This window comes from Cupressus sempervirens, chromosome 1 (genome assembly GCF_028749045.1).
Source record: "Cupressus sempervirens isolate cs-2001-9-10 chromosome 1, ASM2874904v1, whole genome shotgun sequence".
Taxonomy (NCBI): domain Eukaryota; kingdom Viridiplantae; phylum Streptophyta; class Pinopsida; order Cupressales; family Cupressaceae; genus Cupressus; species Cupressus sempervirens.
The window spans coordinates 649,407,638-649,427,969 of NC_143118.1; the positions used below are offsets into that span (position 1 = coordinate 649,407,638).

General features: G+C 32.5%; 1 protein-coding gene across 3 annotated transcripts; it reads right to left on the reverse strand.

Annotated features, from left to right (window-relative positions):
- Positions 1-806: 806 nt before the first annotated feature.
- Positions 807-13,424, reverse strand: LOC149579575 (uncharacterized). 3 transcript variants are annotated; one of them, XM_089785957.1, is made up of 5 exons: positions 13,291-13,424; positions 12,888-13,058; positions 12,630-12,752; positions 11,291-11,353; positions 807-1,068 (listed from the first exon to the last, which is right to left on the reverse strand). In XM_089785957.1, exons 1-4 carry the CDS (start codon positions 13,358-13,360, stop codon positions 11,316-11,318), a joined length of 402 nt encoding a protein of 133 aa, XP_089642083.1. In that variant the 5' UTR covers positions 13,361-13,424; the 3' UTR covers positions 807-1,068; positions 11,291-11,315. The 3 variants fall into 3 exon arrangements, with proteins under 3 accessions (XP_089642083.1, XP_089642078.1, XP_089642072.1); XM_089785952.1 differs by lacking the exon at positions 807-1,068 and adding an exon at positions 3,569-4,526; XM_089785946.1 differs by lacking the exon at positions 807-1,068 and adding an exon at positions 10,670-10,850.
- Between the last annotated feature and the right edge of the window lie 6,908 nt (positions 13,425-20,332).

Sequence of the window (20,332 nt, forward strand, 5' to 3'; positions counted from 1 at the left end):
AAAAAAAAAATGCTACTAAACTTAGTGAAATTCTAGGTTAATTCTTTGGATCCCTTGGTGGGGCATTATAGAAGTGAAGTCTGAGAATAAAAACTTGAGTTGCATGATCTCCTTGGTCTCATTCAACAGCAGCATTTATCTTCAATTCATTAGAATACTTTTCTCTCTTGCAATTTCATAATTAGTTAATAATTTTGTACCTTTTGCAAATCCAATTAATTTTTTATATTAGTGATATATATTCAATTTATTTTATTTTAATTGTTAATATTAAAAATTAACATGGATATATTAAATATATTAATATAAAAAATTAAGAGACATGAAGTTGGAGATGTTTTATTTACTTTGAAAGTTGTTTTGTTTTTTTTTACAATTATATATTTGTTATATATATGAAAACATAGATTTATAAATAGCTTTTTAAGAAATATTATATTTACTATTATAATTTTTTACATTCAATTGATCTTTCATAGCAAAAATGTCATAAAAATACAAAGAACTACACAAGGATTAAACAAATATATATCTAGACATAGCAACACATCATTAACTCAAGTGTATGATAGAGATACGTGTTTTGATAGATAATACTTCTTTGCATGTATCACAAACTAAGAAATTTTATCATCCAAAACAATACAAGGCAAATAGGGTAAAGTAGACCCTTAACTATCACTTGAGAAGATCAAATGTTGAGTGAGAGTTGTAACACCAATCAAAGGAAACATGCCAACACTAGTCACTACATCAAAGAAATATTTTGACCAATGAATAACTCAATTAGGAGTAGACAATACTGCTTTGAAACCAATACATAATTTAAAATAGATATTATTAGATATTAAGAAACAATTTCACAATCTAATGGAGTTGTAACTTTACCAAACATAGAGGGGACATCTCTCTACTTCCCCTAAATTGGTGATCAAACTTTTAAAAAAATATTAACAAGGGATTGTACACGAGTTACTCTAGAAATCATTTATAAAAGGCTTAAATGTAAGATTTGAGCAAATAAGCCAATCAAATCCACAAAGCCTTCGAATCCCTGCATGCAAAAACCTGTCACAGAAGAAAAAGATGAGAAGAGGCAAGGGTTTTGCTAAAAAATGAAGATAGAAGAAAAGTTGCTCTCAAATGAAAAATGCATAAGAGATAATGAAAAAAGTAAAATGCTCATCCTTACAAAGGTGAGATAGAAACCATAAACTAAAAAGCTAGGTTGCACATTATTAATTAATAATTAATTAATAATGCACCTAAATGAAGCTTAAGTAACTAGAGTAATAGAAACTTATATAATTAAATCAATATGATTTAATTAATAAGTATAAATGAAAAAATACTCTAATACCCCCCCTTAAGCTGAAAGCAAGGAGTAAGCTTACCTGGCAAAGAAAAGCTATGAAAGCAAAAAACAAGTGGGTCCCGACAACAAGGCCTAATCAGGTACCCAGTACAAGGAAATCTCTATAAACTGGAGTAAAGGAGAAAACCCAGTGGGAAAAACCCCTCTCCAAAAAGAGATATAATGACTTCAAGAGACTCTCTCAAAGCCATAAGTACAATGCATGACTTTAACCCCCCCCCCCCCCCCCCCCCCCTTCTGTGAGAGAGGGTCAAGGCTCCAAAGCCCCCCTAGAATGAAAGAACCCCTGGATCAATGAACAAACCACTGTGACTCTAGTGCAGAGGAGTGAAAGATAGTGGACACTATAGAGGGAACCTCAAAAGCTGAGGTGTCACTGGAAGGCCAAGTTGATGCTCAAAGGAGTAGGCACGAGGATCCTGAAAGGGAATTCCCAATGTAAGTGGTATGACAGGTGTGCTGACACTGTCATCAAAGAGGAGATGAATGTCCTCTGTAGAATCTTCAACAATTGCACTTGGTGGCTCGATGAATGGAGCTGGAGGATCAAGCAGTGCTGAAGAAGAACTCTGCTGAATAGAAAAGAGCTCAAGAGGATGTGGCAAGGCAGTCACAACAGTAGTTTCAGGAACCACACAGAGGTTCAAGAAACCTGACTGTACCACATGATGCTCTCTGAAAGGAGGAGAGTCGTGCTCTGGCAAAGGTGGACCAAAGTGTGAAAAGGAGTAGAGACAGGTGGAAAGATCAACTGTCCCTGTAGCAACAATACCTCCTATCATACTATCCCGGATGAAAACTAAATCTGGAGTGAACTCAACTGTCTTCCCGAACCCACTATGAGAAATCTGATAAACCGAGAGAAGGTTTGCAGACAGAGATGGAACATACAACACATCATTGAATGTGCCATCCTGAATGCATACAGTACCTTTCCCACAGACTATCATAACAATGTTATTCCCAATGATAATATGGGGAATAGGAGAAGCCTCAAAAGAAGAGAAGATTTCTCAAGAAGATGCCATATGGTGAGAAGCACCTGAATCTAGTATCTAAGGAACCTGTGAACGGAATGTGAAAGAAGCCCGCAATACATGACCCTTTCCAAGATCCTGTTCAGTTGTAGGATTGATAGAAGAAGACTGATAAGCAGACCCTTGTGAGCTAGAAGAGGATGGAGAGGAAAGATTTCTCTTCTGAAGAAGAGCTTGAAAATTCGCTATCTGTTTCTCATAACCATCAAACTTCTTCTGATAACAAAGTGACTCATCATGTGTTCCCTTCTGACAATAGGAACATTTAGGTCTCTCAGTCTTCTGTTTCTCCTTCTTAGAAGAAGATGGTGGGCCAGTAGAGTGCAGAGAAGAGGAATCTGATAACTGCTTCGGCTTCTATGTGCTCTGAGGTGGCTTGGAAATCAATGCTTGTGACTGTGAACTTGTAAGAGAATCCATACTAGTGAGCTTTGATTGCTCACGAGTCAACCGGTCACAAAAAATCTCGAAAGAGGGCATAACATGTCGTGCACCTAGAGCATCCATAGTGGAGTAGAAGGTAGAAGTGAAAATTTGATAAGGTCCTCGAAGCTTGGACAGTATCAGAAAGATACACTCATTATCAGATTTTGGCTTTCCTGCAACCTATAACATAGATCGAAGAGACTTGAATTTCATCAAGAAATTCTCAATGCTAGTGAATGATTCAAGAATCAAGGAGGTAAACTTCGCATCTATTTGTAGAATCATGAATTGATTCATTGTGCCAAATAAGGTTGAAAACTTGTCCCACATAGCCCTGGGTGTATTCAAACCATCCAGGTGAAAAAATAACCCCTCTGAAATATTCATTGCAATGAGGCCCATTACCTCATCCATTTTATTGCGCTGCATAAGAAGCTCATAAGGCCTCTGTAGAATTGGCTGAGCCGCATCGAGACATGACCATAACGCCTTTGCCATAAGAAATCTAGTCATTTGTCCTTTCCAAGTATGGTAGTTGTGTGGTGTAAGGAAGGCGGCATAGGAGTCTGCCATTGAGAGAAGAAGATGGAAGTAGAAGGGTCTTATTCTAAATTAAAGTACAGAAAAGAAAGTGCCCCCCCCCACAGTGCAATAAATCGAACCCCAACGTACAAATAGATTGTGTAAATGAGATAAGAGCAAAAAGACTTCAAATACAAATAAAAAATAATTGGTACCAAATACTGGTGAAAAGATTGATAATGTAGAAAGGGCTCGAAAAGAGCTTTCCAAGGATTTTTTCGGACCGAAAAATGGAGCTATAACGAAGAAGTTATGCCCCCCGAAAGATAGAAGTCATCAACAAACATCAAACGCCAAAACAGGTATCAATCTGGAAAAAAAATCCCAAAAATTTCTTCTCCATCATCTCCGTCTCAGAATCAGCTTTCCGACACTTTTTTCAGAATTGAAAAAGACCCCCGTATGCGAGAGTTATCGCAAAAAAACTGACAGGGCCCCCATAAGCTTGAAAAGAAAAAATTATTTTTTTAAAAAAAACCTTTTTTTTATTTTAAAAGGCCTCCACCGATGAGCGGCGGCGGAGCTGCAACCTGGCGGCTCAACGTGGTGGCGGAGCGGAGTGTGGCCTGGGTGGAGGAGGAGCGGCAAGGGGGTCGCGGGCGAGCAGAGGTGAGGCCGAGGCGGCGCTGCGGCCGCGAGCGGGCGGCGCCGGTAGTGGCCGAAGCTAGCCGGAAAAGAGTTTGCTGGTGCCGAGAAAGGGACTGCAGGCCGGAAAACTCTTTTTTGTGCCTTTTTTAATAATTTTTTGATTAAAAACTCATCTCAAAATGCGTGCAGAGGCCGTACGGCCCTGCTGGGCAAAAAAAATTTGCCTCACAGATCAACGTTGTCCAAATCGGACAAACTTTATATGGAAATAGGGGTTTTGACACCTTCTGGATCCATCCGTGACGTCCGTTTGGCCTCAATCTGCTCCAAAAATTAGTGACCCCCCTGTTTTCTCAAAAAAAACTCAAAAAATTCCAGATCTGTTCTGTCAAACCCTCGTTCTCCTTTTTCTCCAAATAACGAACAAGTTGCAGCAGATATGGCTCTGATACCATGTAGGATTTGAGCAAATAAGCCAATCAAATCCACAAAGCCTTCAAATCCGTGCATGCAAAAACCTGTCACAGAAGAAAAAGATGAGAAGAGGCAAGGGTTTTGCTAAAAAATGAAGATAGAAGAAAAGTTGCTCTTAAATGAAAAATGCATAAGAGATAATGAAAAAAGTACAATGCTCATCCTTATAAAGGTGAGATAGAAACCCTAAACTAAAAAGCTAGGTCGCACATTATTAATTAATAATTAATTAATAATGCACCTAAATGAAGCTTAACTAACTAGAGTAATAGAAACTTATATAATTAAATCAATATGATTTAATTAATAAGTATAAATGAAAAAATACTCTAATATTAAAAGATTTCTTTCTTTATAATTTTCCTATAAAATGAAAATTAAATGATTTGTAAACAGAAATAATTCAAAGTTAATTTTTTTTGAAGAACATATTAAAATTTAATTATCAAATTTTAAATTTTTCAAATAATTTGTTATTTAACATTTAAAAAGTAATAATATTAATTTAATTTTTTAATTGGAAAGTGCTAAAAATGGCATTCATAGAATATTAATGTAGAAAAGCAATTTTTTTAAAGAACATTTTAAAATTTAATTATTAAATTTTAATTTTTTCAAATAATTAGTTATTTAATATTTAAAAGGTAATAATAGTAATTTAATTTTTTAATTGGGAAGTGTTAAAAATGACATTCATAGATAGAATATGAATGTATAAAAATTAGTTAACATAATTCTACATTCATTCATTGTTTTTTATGGAGTATTGATATATTTATTTATTTTTCAATAGACATAAATAGTTATATAGAAATAATTGAAAGAAAAAAACTATAAGGGTGAGGATGAAATTGAAAGATAAATTAAGTTTAAACTATGAAAGTTGAAAAAATAATTAAAGTAATTTTTTATTGGTGTTTTTTTAATTTTTAAGGTGGTCAGAACAAATCACAAATCACGCCAATGTTTACACAGCACCAAACATGACCATAATTAAATGTGTTTGGGTGCAATTTAGAAATGAAAAGAAAAAAGATTTGATAATTTATTTTTTTAAAGATTGCATATTAAATGTCAATTCTCAATGAAAGCAATTTGTCTTCTTATATATAAAATAGACTACATTTTACATCCAAATTATTACTTTTCTTCAATAACTTTTGCCATGTACATTCTAGCTGGTTGAGTGATTTTTTTTTTGGGTTAAATCATCATCATTTATAGTTTCTTCACCAAAATTAGGGGATGTTTTCTCACACAAACCTTCACTTTCCCCAAACCACATACTCATCATAAGGATTCACATAATGCAGATTGATGGTAGCAGCATTAAAGAAGGCATTATTTTATTGCACATTGATGACTACTTCCTTATTACATTAAATTTGTTGATGTAAGGAGTCAGTGTAATTAATGCATGCATGATTTTTTTTTTCATTTGATTTTCTAAAGTGAAAATATAAGTAAACCATAGGAAAATAGTTCTGATCAATAAGAAAAAGGACTTATTTTACTCATAAATGAATTTAAAGATATATGCTCTAAAAATTTAGGAATATGTGATGTTTGCTCTGAAAAAAAGAGGTTGGGGTCAAACAAAAACATTAGTTCAAGATTTACAAAAAAACATGAACAAATAATCTATAGCCCAATTTCCAACAATGGAGCAATATCTAAATTTGAAAACGATGTCCTCATAATTAAAACAATGTTAGGTCAAGATTAGTCTCCTCCTACGGTTGCATATTTTTAAAATAAAAAAACCAAGATGCTCAATTTTTAACTTTGAATTTTCAAAAAATTAAATTTACATTTTTTGAATGTAAGATCTTTTTCTAGAGTTCAACAATGTTATGTTTCTTTCTTTGATGCCTTCCCTCTAGATGAGTTTCATATATGAGATGAGATACTAGAAGATTTCAATAGATTCACCATTTTAATTTATTGAACATAAGAATTCATTTGAAAAGGACGAAGAATTTTTTTTCAATCTTGAACTCATATAGCTACATGACAACCCTGACCTTTTACTATGAATAAGATGGAGAAATTAGTTTTAATCTTGAAAGCAGTTTGTCAATTATCACCCAATGACTAGTTTCTAAACTTACAATAGTAACATTCAAGTAAGCAATTCGTATATGGTCTTTAAAAAATCTATATATATGTAGTGCTTGGCCAAAATTTATTATATCTTATATTCTTAGGAATTGTTGTGATGAGTCATCAAGGCACAAGAAAATGTTTTTTTGGAGGGACACAACATAATTTTTTGACCTATTCAATTGTAATCTTTTTAATTATATTTTAAGTTTAAATTATGGCCCCATCAAATAGTGATAAACGCACTTGATTCATTGAAATTTTATAATATTGAAATGTGATGTAGTAGTATCATGCTTGTTTTTTCATTAGTTTCTCTATATGGTGGTAACTAATGGATCCATGAGGTGTGAATTTTTTTTAAATACACCAATGAAATTTGTAAGTTTTAAGAGTCGCCTTATATTTCCTAAACTCTTCTATTTTAAACATATTTTTAAAATTTAAATAACAATATAATTTATTAAGAATTATATTGGTTGGAAGGGAAAAAGAAATAGGAAATATAAATATTATTGCAAAAAAATTATAAGTGTTGTTTGTGTGGCAATAACTCAGTTATTACATTAAATACAATTGCATGGAAGGATTAAACCAAATAAAAGTCTATCATTTAACAATCATTTATCTTCTCTTTATTCTCATTTTCTAGAATTTGTTGGATATATTTTGTTTGGCTTTTGACATGTCCAATCCAACAACCTACATCACCTAAAACAAAAAGGGATTGTTGGTTAGGGAAGAAGTTGTAGGAAATGATTTTAGTTTCTTATGATTTGAGAACCCATCTTCCTTTAAGAGATTTTATTGGAGTTTAGCATTGCTTATTGAAAAGTTTGGGGTTTATAAGAATTTTTTTTTAACTTTAGCTTAATATTTTGAGGGAGCTTACTTTTTAGTATTTTAGGCACAATTTTAGGGGTTTAAAGTTGCTTTTGTCAAAAATCTCTCAAAGGAATTTTTTTAGCACACAAATTCAATTTCACAATTTAGCTACATATGTTGGAGTGGAGTCAAAGTTGTTCATTTAAACTGGAACAAAATTTAGGCATGAAATTTGATTAATCTTTGTTACATTTATTTTGTTATTCATCCAAAGGTTCCTTAGCTAATATTTATGGTTAGTTTAGGGTTGTATAATGTCATGTAGCTTGTCTTGCTAATTTTGGTGAAGATTACTTTTTCAATTTTCTTTCTTTCTTTTCTTGTTGTCAAGTTTGTGGTTTCTTAAATAGAGTTCATTTATACTCTAAAATGCTCCTGTATAGATCTTGGTTAGAGCTTCAAAATAAAGAAATATTTACAGACAACAAATCATTGAAAACTATACTAATCTTATTAAGAATATTTTGAATTTTAAAATGGAAAATATCTTGATTATTTGAAGAGCTTGTTGGGTGGATTATGACTCCTATTGTCCATGCTATTTGTCCTCTTCAGAAAGTCCTATCTATCTTCTTTGCAGTGACCACCCTAGGAGCTTCATTCGATAAGCCTCTCAATAGGACTTATTTACTATTGGAATTAAATTTAAACTCCATAGTTTGATGGCTCATGTAATAGACTCCAATAGAGTGCAACCATTGAACACCCAATATAAGATCTTTTTGCCCAATGCCAACAACATAAAAGTCATCACATAGCTCATAATCTCCTAAAGTCATCTTGAGTTGTTTCACCAACCATATGAAAGGAATAGTGAATCCATTAGCTACTATTACATTGAATCCCTCAAAATTCTATGCTTTAAGCCCTCTCTTCATGAAAAATCCCCCATCTATAAAGTTATGAGTTATCAAGCCACTATCAAGTAGAACTGTCAACCTTTTCCCTTCTGGTAACCCTTGAATTTGAAAGGGATGGTATCTTAGGACTCTTGATAATGTTGCAAAAGTGTCATCCTTGTTGATTTCTTTTTCTTTCTCTTCTTCTTCTTCCTCCTTAGTGTCATGAAATTCCTTGTGCTCATCCAAACCAGATTCTAAAACAACCTCAATATAACGCACTTGACCTTTCCCAAAACACCTTTGTCCTGGTATCTATGGTTATCCACAAGTTCAAAACAAATATTTTTCCTTCGTAGTTATCTACTAGCCTTTTCATCTACCATCTTTTCGCTAAATTTTCACATTCTTTGTTGGTGGTGCTAGAGAAGTCTTTAACTAAAAAAATTCCTTATGTTTCCAAAAGATTTGGGTTTTTTTTTTGTGACTAGTTTCATAGACACACAAGTTTCAAGTTGCGGGCTTCTTTTGTTAGGTTCCTATAAGGTCAGGGGTCAAAAAGGCTTAACCAAACCCTTAATTGAATCTTTCAAACCATCAAAAAATATATTTAAATGATCTTTTTTTCAGTCATATCAAGCACCATAACAACAACTTTTGAAATTCTTCTACATACTCATTAACAGATTTGGTTTTTCTCAACTTTGACAATTGTTTAAATACTCTTCATCATCCTTGAGATCAATCTATCTTTCACTCTATGACTAAACTCATCAAATGCAATTACCTGATCATGACCTTTAGTAGTCATTCCATGATACCACCAATCATAAGTTGCATCTTCTAAGTGCAAAATTGCAAACTAAACGACATCACTCTCCTTCATGGGGTTAAATGTGAAGAAGGTCTGTAATTTTTTCAGCCATAATATAGCTAAAATTTTGTTTGTTCCATCAAAAGTAGGTGTTAAAATTTTGCTTGTTTTATTTTTGAGTTCTCTTCCACTTATTTCCTTCTCCTTCCTATACTCTTTAAGAGTAAAAGCATAAATTTGTATCACCTTTTAAGACCTCTAAACTTGTTTTGGTCAAATCTCATTTCTCTATCAAAACTCAACTTTTTCCCCAAAAAAAAAAACCCTTTTATAGATCTCAAAGTCGATATCATCATTATATAAATTTTTTTTTTTTTTATTAGTTATGGTATGTTATAATTTCAAAATATTATAAGTAGGTATTTTAAACATTTTTGGAGATTCTCCCTCAAAAAATGAAAAAAAAATCATATTAAAAAAAAATAATTATATCAATCCCTAGAGGAGAGAGTCGCTTCTAGAATATATAACTTTTTAAAAAAATGTTTTATATTTGACAGGGAAGTTTTGAAGGGACGTAAATATTGTTTGTTTCTGATAAGGTTGAACTCGACTTCTTATAAAAAATAAAACATGCATCAAAATAAAATAAAAAAATTGTTCCCTAGCTATACATGTCATCTATAACATATTTTCAAATCGGAGCTAAAATGATGATTAGCATATACTTGTTTGACAAGAACTATACCTTGTTTTTTCGCAGTTAAAAAAAGGACTTCAATTTTATTTTTTTTAAATGAATAAATTCTTACTCAACTTTAAAAAAAAAAATATAGGCATATATTTCATCGAATTTCACACATTTCATCAATTTACATCATCTTCAAATTCTAAACACAAGTACCACTTCTATGGCATTAAATTTGAACAGTTTGCATTCTGAGATCCTTTGTTCTTTATAAAAGGTGACACAGGTTTGTGCTTTTACCTTCTTGGGTATCAAAGTGTTTATAATGTACACATATTCTTTGAAAGGAACTGAACTACGAAAGTCATCATCTAAGCTATTGTAAGTATCCCTCAATGCAATCAAGTTCCATGTAGCCTCTTCCATAGGATTAAGGAATGGATTTGGTACCGGTGGCACATTTGTAGGTAAGAAAATAGTTTTTGTTGATTTAGATGGTGTGGGTTTCAAATTTATTGGCTCCTCTGAAGTGCTTCCCATCTCATTAGTAGATACAACTCATTGGATTTTTTCTATCAATAACCATAGAGGTTCTCTAGTTTCTGCGAAACTATCCACTATTTTCTTTTGAGTGTTATAGATGTCCTCGAAGATTATTTTTTCCAAATCACCTGAGTTAGCCATTCTTATTCCTTCCTTGGATTTTGTACTTTTATTTCCAACTAGAGGTTTTATCAAAATTTCTTTATTTATTTTTTCACTGCAAAAATATATATTCTCTTTCACTCATTTGCATGCAAACTTCTACAGACCTTCAGACTGGCAAGATCTTAGCTTTGATACCACTGTAATGTCCCCTTTAAAAAAAAAATTATTATATTTAAACCCTCTTAACATATTTAAATTACATCAATATCTTCCTTTAATATAATTTTCATAACTAGCTCAAAATTACATGTCAAGTTGATGTAAACTTGATTTGTTGATTTTAGACTGCCACTTAAGGGTTTAGTTTGGCCCACCATGATCTTGTACATACCTAGAGGCATAATATAATAAAAATAAATTACATCAATATCTGATTACAAAATATGGCTAGTGGGATAAAACTTCTAAAATGGAAAAAAAATGAAATTGCTATGACATCCTTTAAAGATGCATCAATTGCAGTTGAGATCCCTTTGTTAAAAATTGTCAATAATAACACATATCATAAGAAGTTAAATCTTATCATTGAAGGAAAAAGGAAATAGTTAACAAATATCATTAAAAAACTATTTGCGAATCCCAATTGATGTTTAGTAAATTCACGACCAACAGCTGAAGATGCACATCATATTGATAGAAATGATTAAATAATGAACCTCATCTACATCTGTTATATTCCACATCGTATTTATTAGGAGAGTTTACTCATGCATTAGCTTTAATGCAAATACCTAGTTATAAAACGCATATAATTTACATAATAACACATACCTCCACAAAAAGATCCTCAATTCTCTTATAGAATGCACCAGCTTGGATTCAATAAATGTTTATCTATAACCCAAAAAAAAAATGTTAGTTGAATTCGCAAGATCTCTATGATAGGACTAATCACAAATTCAAATGTTGAGCAATAAACCAGTATACAGAATTTTCAAAAGCTAGAATACATAAAATACATACAATAAAAATAAAATTAAAGAGATTTTGTTAGATAGTCAAGAATTTTCTTAGATATTTGTGTAATCTGTCATGTTTCTCAAATATTTTTTTTAAGTTATGAAAATTGTTTGTTATTGTGATACTTCTATTAGGATTTAACAGTGCGATTTTTGAGTCAAACTCATTGACCCATATTTTATGAGTAGTGATTCAACAAGAATCCATCTCTCATGAGAATAAATGAAACACTTAGCAATCATTGGATCTAGGTGATGCTCACGGGGTGAAGCACCGGGACTTCCAAGAGGTCACCCATCCCAGTACTACTCCAGCCTGAGCGCGCTTAAATAGAGAGTTTCCTCCATGATTAAACCCAAAGCTTGCAACCCCATTTGCAAAACCTTCACCTAGTGTTGTGCCTTATGAACCATTCATTAGAAAGCCCCTTAAGCTCATCAATTGGTAAGTAGGAGGTAATTTCCACAGCAAGTCAAATTGTGATACTGCTATCAAAATTTAACTGTGTAATTTTTGAGGTAATTTTAAGTCAAATTGTTTGTTATGTCTTAAAAAGTTTTTCTTTCTTAAATTTAAATTCAAGATCCCGTAAGAATACAAATCAAGTGTATTAAAGACGCTTGTGCAATCAGGCAGCTAAAACATGAAATGTGAAATGTTGATTCGAAATATATTAAATAAGAGAAACAAAAATAGTTACTCTGAGCCACATGGAGGCGGGCTTTGCAAAAATCAAGCAAACAACATATGCCTAAAATATCCAAAACAAGAAATCCTCTACTGTTGATATGTTAAGAAGTCTTTCTTTGCTGTTTCCTGCAGATTCATTACAAATTGATAAGCACTACTAGATCGACATAGGGGAAGACTATAAACAAGATTCGGTTATAACATGTTCCATGATTGATTACAAATAGATAAGCACTACAGTTCCATGTTGTGATCAGATGACATTTTTATAAACACCCATATGATCACAAAATTGATACAGGGGATAACATTTCAAAATCACTTATCCTACAAAATGTCCACAATTTAGCCACCATTCACCCTGAAGCTTGAGGGGATTTAACTATAAATTTAGGAAAAACAAATAAAATTGCAAGGAAAAAAATGTAAATGACAGAGATGATGATGGCAACAATAGTACCTTGAGAGATTGGACCCAACTCCATGGCAGCAAAACCTATGTAGCTGTAGGCAGTGAAAATGATACATAGGGCTACCAGCATCTTCACTCTCCTAAAATAGAAAGTGGGCATGATCACTTGGACTGCAATTATAAATAATGTGGTCATTAGAGATAAGACGCTTGTTATCAGTACACCTTGACGAACGCCCTCATCTCTATTTTCAAGATTGCTTGGAAGAGATGTGATGGCGCTATAATTAGACAACATAATAATACCTGAAATTATCAACAATGTCTTACTATCTCTGTATATAGCCTGCTCATCGGCTGCTTCTTCTGTGTCCAATACAGAACCAAGCAGAAGACTCAGCTTCTCTATAATCCCCTGTTTTCTCACATTTTGATTATTAATATGAGGAACTGGGATGCATACATCTTGCCCTGATCCTGCATTAATCACACAAACCTCTTCAGCAGTCATTTGAATGTATGCTACTCTTCCTAGCTACTTCTATTTGAAACTTTTTATACAAAGAAAAACTGTTGGACTAACTATACTAAAGAAAATGAAAAAAACAAAACAAACATCTATTGAGCCAAGAAATTTAAAGGCATTTCTATGCCTGATTGATGCGAATCAGCTTGTAATCTGGGCGTCTTTATAGGCAAACAGCTTAACCTTTTTCAAGAATGTTACGAGGCAAAAACATGGAGAAGTGTAGTTTCCAGGAAGATGCATATCTTGACATTCAAAAGAAAACGCTGCGTGGGTTGACTGAAAGATCCTTGAGGCACCTTCCAACAAGCATTAACGACAATTGTTTCATGTCGTATGCATTTTGTGCGAGGTGGAATAGGGTAGGATGAACCATCACGGAACTTGCTTGGACAAGTTTCTATCTTTTAAGTCAAATCCTTATGTGGATTGATTTATTTAGGATGCACCAAAATCAACGAATATTATTTTAATCATTATTTTCAACCATACACTTATATTTTCATATATTTATATATTTGTACACTTAATTGTCTAATCTCTTAGTCAAATCCTTGTATAGATTGATTTAATAAAATGTGCCAAGATCAAAGAATATTATCTTAATTTCTTTTTTCAATTATGCATTCATAGTTACATTATGTTCCTACATAAAGGTTGCCCTCTTAACACACCCTAGAATTCGTCGAAATTTCCAAGTATATTGTGTGGCAATAATGTAATAACAATAATAGCGGTCCATTGGTGGGCACACATGAAAAACTGAGGATTTTCATTCCTTTCGCCAAGAGGAAAAAGAAATTAGCACCTTGAGTACCGACCAACATTTTCTTTGGAAAATCGTTCATTCACAAATCGTACTTTTGCCACTCCGCTAGTTTCATGGAATTTTTTTTTTTAACTGCTAGGACTATAATACTAACCAAGGCAGATGCTTGAGGATAGAAGTAATTGAGGAATCAACTCTCTTTTGTTAGATTGTGGTGACTGATTAGGAAAGTACTATACATACTTCATAATTAAAAAAAAAATTGGTACTATTCGCCATTCGTAGATTCGCCACTAAAGTTATGGCTAATTATGGCCGACATGTTATAACCCTAAAGTGGTTTAATACTTGTATAAAAGGGTTTAGGGTTGGGTATTTTTTCATTATGTTGTGATGCAAAATTGGTTCTTGCGGCGGTATTGAGCTGTAAGGGATTACGGATTGTAATCAGATTGTAATCACTAGATTGTAATAAGATCGGACTTGCTGTTTGGTGGACATAGCCAAGGGATTGGGTGAACCACGTTAAATCTTGGTGTCTTGTGTTCATTTCTGCGTGATCTATTATTTTTTGTTATTGGTTATATTTGCATGTAGTTTTTATTTCTGTTTGTGGTTTATCCTAACATCTTTTTTATGGAAAATTTGAAGGACTATTGAAAAGATGGAAGGATAAATAGAGAAAAGTGCCATTACAACTGCCTTGATTATTAGTACATCTTTCATGTTTTCCATAGTTGTCCTCTCAAGTTCTGATTTCCAAAAATATATATGATGGCATCGCAAATATTTGTGATATTGGAAGCAATAGCAGTATATTCCTCAATGGGAATTCTCATGGTAGATTTAATGATAGAAAGAAAAGGGCAATATCACTTAGTGGTCGTGTTAATGTTATTTGGATGTTGTTTAGTGGGTGCTAGTTTAGCTTGGAGTTTCCTCAATCTCTCTCTTCTTTGCCATTGTAGGAAAAAAGTTTAAACGAGATTATAATATATCATGTTGAGGTAATTGGTGTGGCTGCCTATGCAAGGAAAAAAGACTCAAATGACATAGTACACATAATGAAATGTATCCCATTACAATTATTAAATAAGTTAAAAGCTAGCACTTGCATCGAAAGGAGGTGCATGGGGTATGTTGATAGGTAATTGATTTGAAAGTATAACTAAAAATTTACATAATAAAAATAAGTACATGAAAGTGTATGTCTATTGTAATCATGTATCATTATGGCATCAAAATAATGTTTGTTTTCTATATAGGTCTTCAAAAAGAATAGCATTGAAATGCATTGTAAGACACAAAACATTGTACTATTTGTTACTGAAAAGTATTCTATATTTCCTCAGTACCCATAGAAGGTAAAACATTATAAGCCATAGGTAACAACAATTTTCATGGATTCAAGAAAGGAAGTAATTTAAAATCTATTGTAATCACCTAAAATTGGTCTACTAAAACAGATGTCCCTAATCTCAATCATCAACCTAAAATCACCAAAGTCTTAATTGAAAGGCTATCTATTTCTATGGTACTTTATCTAATTTGAGTATCAAATTGCATAAAATCCTTAACTTGCAATAATCATCAACAAATTAATCAATTCCTAAACATCAAAAACACTCCAAATCAACTCTACTATCACTCCAATTTATGGAAAGTGAGTTGCGCTTCCACCTTCTAAGGTATCTAATCAATAGGAGGTGCATGGATTGAACTCGACTCGAGCCCATCCTTGGGTCCTATAAAAGGAGTCTTCCTAACCTTTATTTCTTATGTACAGGGTAAGTGCACCAAGATGGTGTGCAAAAAAGTAGGCACCATGAAAAAAAAGGTCCAAAGTGCACATAATGCGATTGCATTATGTGTACTTTTAATAAAAATTAAAAATGGGGCTTGGCTTCATAATAAGCCAAGAAAATAATATTAAAAAACATCAACTCATCCATAACATGATGAAATTTTTACTTACTAATAATGACATTGTGTTTTTACTAGTAAAAGTCACCCATCAAGTTTTTACTTACTAATAACTTGATATTATTTAAAAAAAAATGTGATCGTGTTATGAAGAACTAAAAGTATTGAATCCAGTTCTCTATGACCCCATCACGTTATATAGAACCAAAACCAATGAGAGAGATTGAGAGTGAGAGAGAGTGAGAGATCTTGAGATGAAGAGAGTGAGAAAGAGTGGTTGAGGGAAGGGGGGGGGGAGTGAGAGAGAGAGAGAGAGAGAGAGAGAGAGAGAGAGAGAGAGAGAGAGAGAGAGATGGTGAGAGGGAAAGTCCAAAGACCTTCATTCTTAATAGGGTGGTAGAAAAAGAGCATGTAATAGCATTCCTCTAGTAGTTCTCATGGATTGTGCAAAACATCCCTGACCTAGGTGGGAAGCGAGAGAGAGAGGTAATAGGAAGCTCTTTGAACAAAATCTTGACTAACTCCTAGTTAATCAAAGGCCACCTTTTTCAACCATGTGCAACCAAAATTGACCTTAGGTAGATTTGTGCATTAATTGTCTTTGTTTGTAATATACCAATGGAGATCTCTTGAACATAAACATGACATTGTTTTATTATTGAAAAGTCAGATATCCCCATACTTGTATTCTACAAGGTTGGTTTTTCCATTGTGGAATTTTTTGAGATCACTCCTTATGTCATATTTTTCTATTGAAAACTATATGATGGTGTCTTGAAAATTGAATTGATAACCTGATTCAATCAAAAATTCCTCAAAAATTGGGAAAATATTATTTAAATACTACCAAAATTCTATTAAAAATTGCAAATCATCATCTAAAAACTACATTTTATCATCTTGGAAAGCATTTACTTGGATAATACTGTACAAAAATACCAAACAGAGAAAAATAATTCACCAATTTGGTCTCCTATTTGATCTGGTCTTTTTCTTGAAACTATTTACTCTATCCTACATCTTTGATAGTTGCATCTAGAGTCAAAATATTTTTCTTAAATTGGGTCAAACACCTTGATTTACATCCAAAACTAGTCTTGTATCCTATCACATCTTCTATTCTATAATGTATTGCCACTCTTGTTGCTTCGAGAGTCACCATCTCGACTATTTAGTCACTACTTTGATAAATTGACGACTCATATCTTGGTGTACTTCATGCCACTATTACTTATACTTATAAACAAAAAATAAAATTGAAACATGATCTTGGTCTAAACCTATCATGTGCTACTAAAATTGCACACCTGGATGCCTTGTAAAATTATGAATGCTAGAAAACTTATAGTTGAATGATATAGAAGAGGTAAGAGTATTTCTTGAGTCTTGAAATTTTCCAGTGACTCAGATAGATCTCCATCATCACCTAAATGCTCTTACATGAAGTGAAAATTTAACAAAAATATCAACCTTATTGTTAAGAACAATCTAATCACTAGGAGTAGAACACATACATTAGTGGGATCTAACATTCAGATACCAGTTAGAAAACCTTTTGAAAAATGTCTGAACACAATACTAAGAATAATGAATTTCAAAGGAAAAACAGGGATCAAAATAACAAATATATCCTTGAAATCTTTGATGATAAAGAACCAACACCTAAAGATATATATATATATATATATATATATATATATATATATATATATATATATATATATATATATATATATATATATATATATATATATATATATATATATATATATATATATATATGGAAAAAACTTTTGTAAAATGGACTTGTTGACAAAACAAGAAAATAAAAGATACTTCCTTTAACTTGTTCTAGAAGGAGATAGATTGCCTAAACACCATGGCATCAAAACTCTTGTCACAAATGAAGAAGAAACTCCTATATCTCTTCTCACTAAATAGATGCAATCTATGAAAAACAAAGGGAACTAATGAAGAGTGATAAAAATAAACCTAATACAAAATTCTCATTAGACATTATTTCTATGTTTCCTTTTGAAAAAGGTCATATACATGCCTCCTTTTCCTAAAGAATCAAAGATGCCTCAATTTGATGAATACTAAGGTAATCTGATCCCCAAGACAATTTGAGAGAACTTGGTGTCCTATCTATGGAGTTCATTCATGATCAATCTTATTGTATGCACTTATTTCCACTATGCTTGGGTTGACAAGCTATGGAATTTGTTTGTTTCCTTTCGAAAAAGAGATATACATGCCTCCTTTTCCTAAAGAATTAGAGATTCCTAAATTTGATGAGTACTTGGGTAATCTGATCTCCAAGATAATTTGAGAGAGCTAGGTGTCCTATCTATGGAATTCATTCATGATCAATCTTATCGTATGCACTAATTTCCACGGCTTGGGTGGACAAACTATGGAATAGTTTTCTAAGTTACCTTGTGGAATTAAAACCTTTGAAAAAATTGTAAACTTGTTAGTACAATAATATGCCTACAAAATTCAACATCTAGTTACTATGAAGGATCTTTGTAACATTAAGAAAAGGATAGGAGAATCTTTCTAGGTAGAGGCAACTATATTCCAAGTATTCCCAAAAGAACTTTAAGGATGACAGACTATACATCTTCATGGATAATCTTGTACCCGAACTGGGTTATAAACTACAACTACAAGGCCAATATTCATTTGATGACATGATCACAAATGTTTTATGAATAGAAGACTCCATGATCAAGAAAGGAGAGAAATCCATACAAAAAGAAACTAAACAAGGATCTATCTCAAACAAAGGTAGGAGCAAGTATTGGAAAAATAACTTTAATGTTGTAAATGATGGAGTAGTGGACACTGTAGCTCCCAAGAAAACTTAAATTATCTTCAATCTAATGAGTAACATACAAGCTAGCAAGGATGCTAAAAAGAATGCATCAAACTACAAAGATACTAGAAATGCTTTCAAAGATAGACCATGAATTCGTACACCCAAACATGAATTTTCACCTCTAGGGGAAGCACTTTAAGTGGGTTTTAAGACTTTATTGTAGAACAACATCATAAGCTTACTAGATAACTCAAAACCCTATAACCTAGAAGTCAAACCTAAATGGTGGAATGAGAATAATTTATGTGATTTCTATCAAAACAAAGGACACAAACCAGTAATTGTATAAAACTTAAGCACATAATTTAAGATCACATAGAATCTAGAGATGTGGTGGTAGATGGACACACTGCAAACTCTGGTCATAAAGATTTTAAAGAGTCATTTCCCAAATATGAGATGGGGAAACGATCCAGATCCAAGTACAACACTAGGGTAAACTACAAGTACTCCAATGATGATAATGTAATTCATATGCTAGAATTGGTTGAAATAGAATAAATTGCAATATGGTCACTTTGAAAGGACAAAACACATAGCTTAAAACCAAAAATGCCTTAACCAAATCAAGAGTAAAGATTATTCTTAAGGGATTTGAACCTTCATCAATAGATCAACCATCCAAAGAAAAAATGATTGTTGTGATCAAAACTAAAACTTTGATGGAAGAATCTTCCTCTAATGGAATCAAATTTAGTATTCTTCACAATTACAATATACCAATGCTCAAATCACAATCTTTAAATTGCAAAAAATCTCACATAAACGTGGGGAAATGTTGGAAAAATTCCCCACTAAATAAAAAATACTTAAAGGCTAAAAATTGGATCAATTTCAATCCATGGTGGAACACTTATCATCATCTCACTACCTGTCCTTCACTGAAGAATGTGATTACTTTATAAGTCTCACACATAATCAAGCATTGCATATTGAGGTCATGATCCATAAGTCACACATCAAATGTGTATTGATACATGGAGGAGATGGTCTTAATATATGTTCATATAATTATATTCAACAACTTTGCTTCTTTGAACATGCTATAGACCTTGCAAGAAAATAACAATCAAAGCTTATGATGAACAAGAGAGGGCATCAAAAGAACTTCTTGTATTAACTATCAGAGGGACTTGTGGAGAGGGATGCAATTTTCCAAGTGCTAGTTCTACCATTGTCATACAATATCTTACTAAGAAGACCTTGGATACATGAAATGCAATATGTACCTTCAATGTACCATCAATGCATAAAGATTCCCTACAATGAAGGAGAGGTGTATGTAAGTTTCTTGACTGTAGTTATGCTTGTAACACATTGAAATAATATGCTAACATGTTTGTGCCACACAATAAAAAATCTACTAAGAATCATGATGCTAAACTAAAAGACATTGAGAAGTCCCTACTAAAGCTAAAGAATATAGGAACGGGATAGTACAAACTGTCATTTTTGTCCTTGTCATCACTCCCACCATCTCTTTGGTATTATGGTAGTCACCAGATTCTATACGTAACATGCCTACATTTTTAGGATATGAAACCATCAAAGACTAAAAAAAAAGTGTTCATTATGGTACCTTTGTACAAGAAATAGTACCTCTAAAAGATATGAAGAAGATAGAGTTGAATTTTCTTGGTTATACAAAG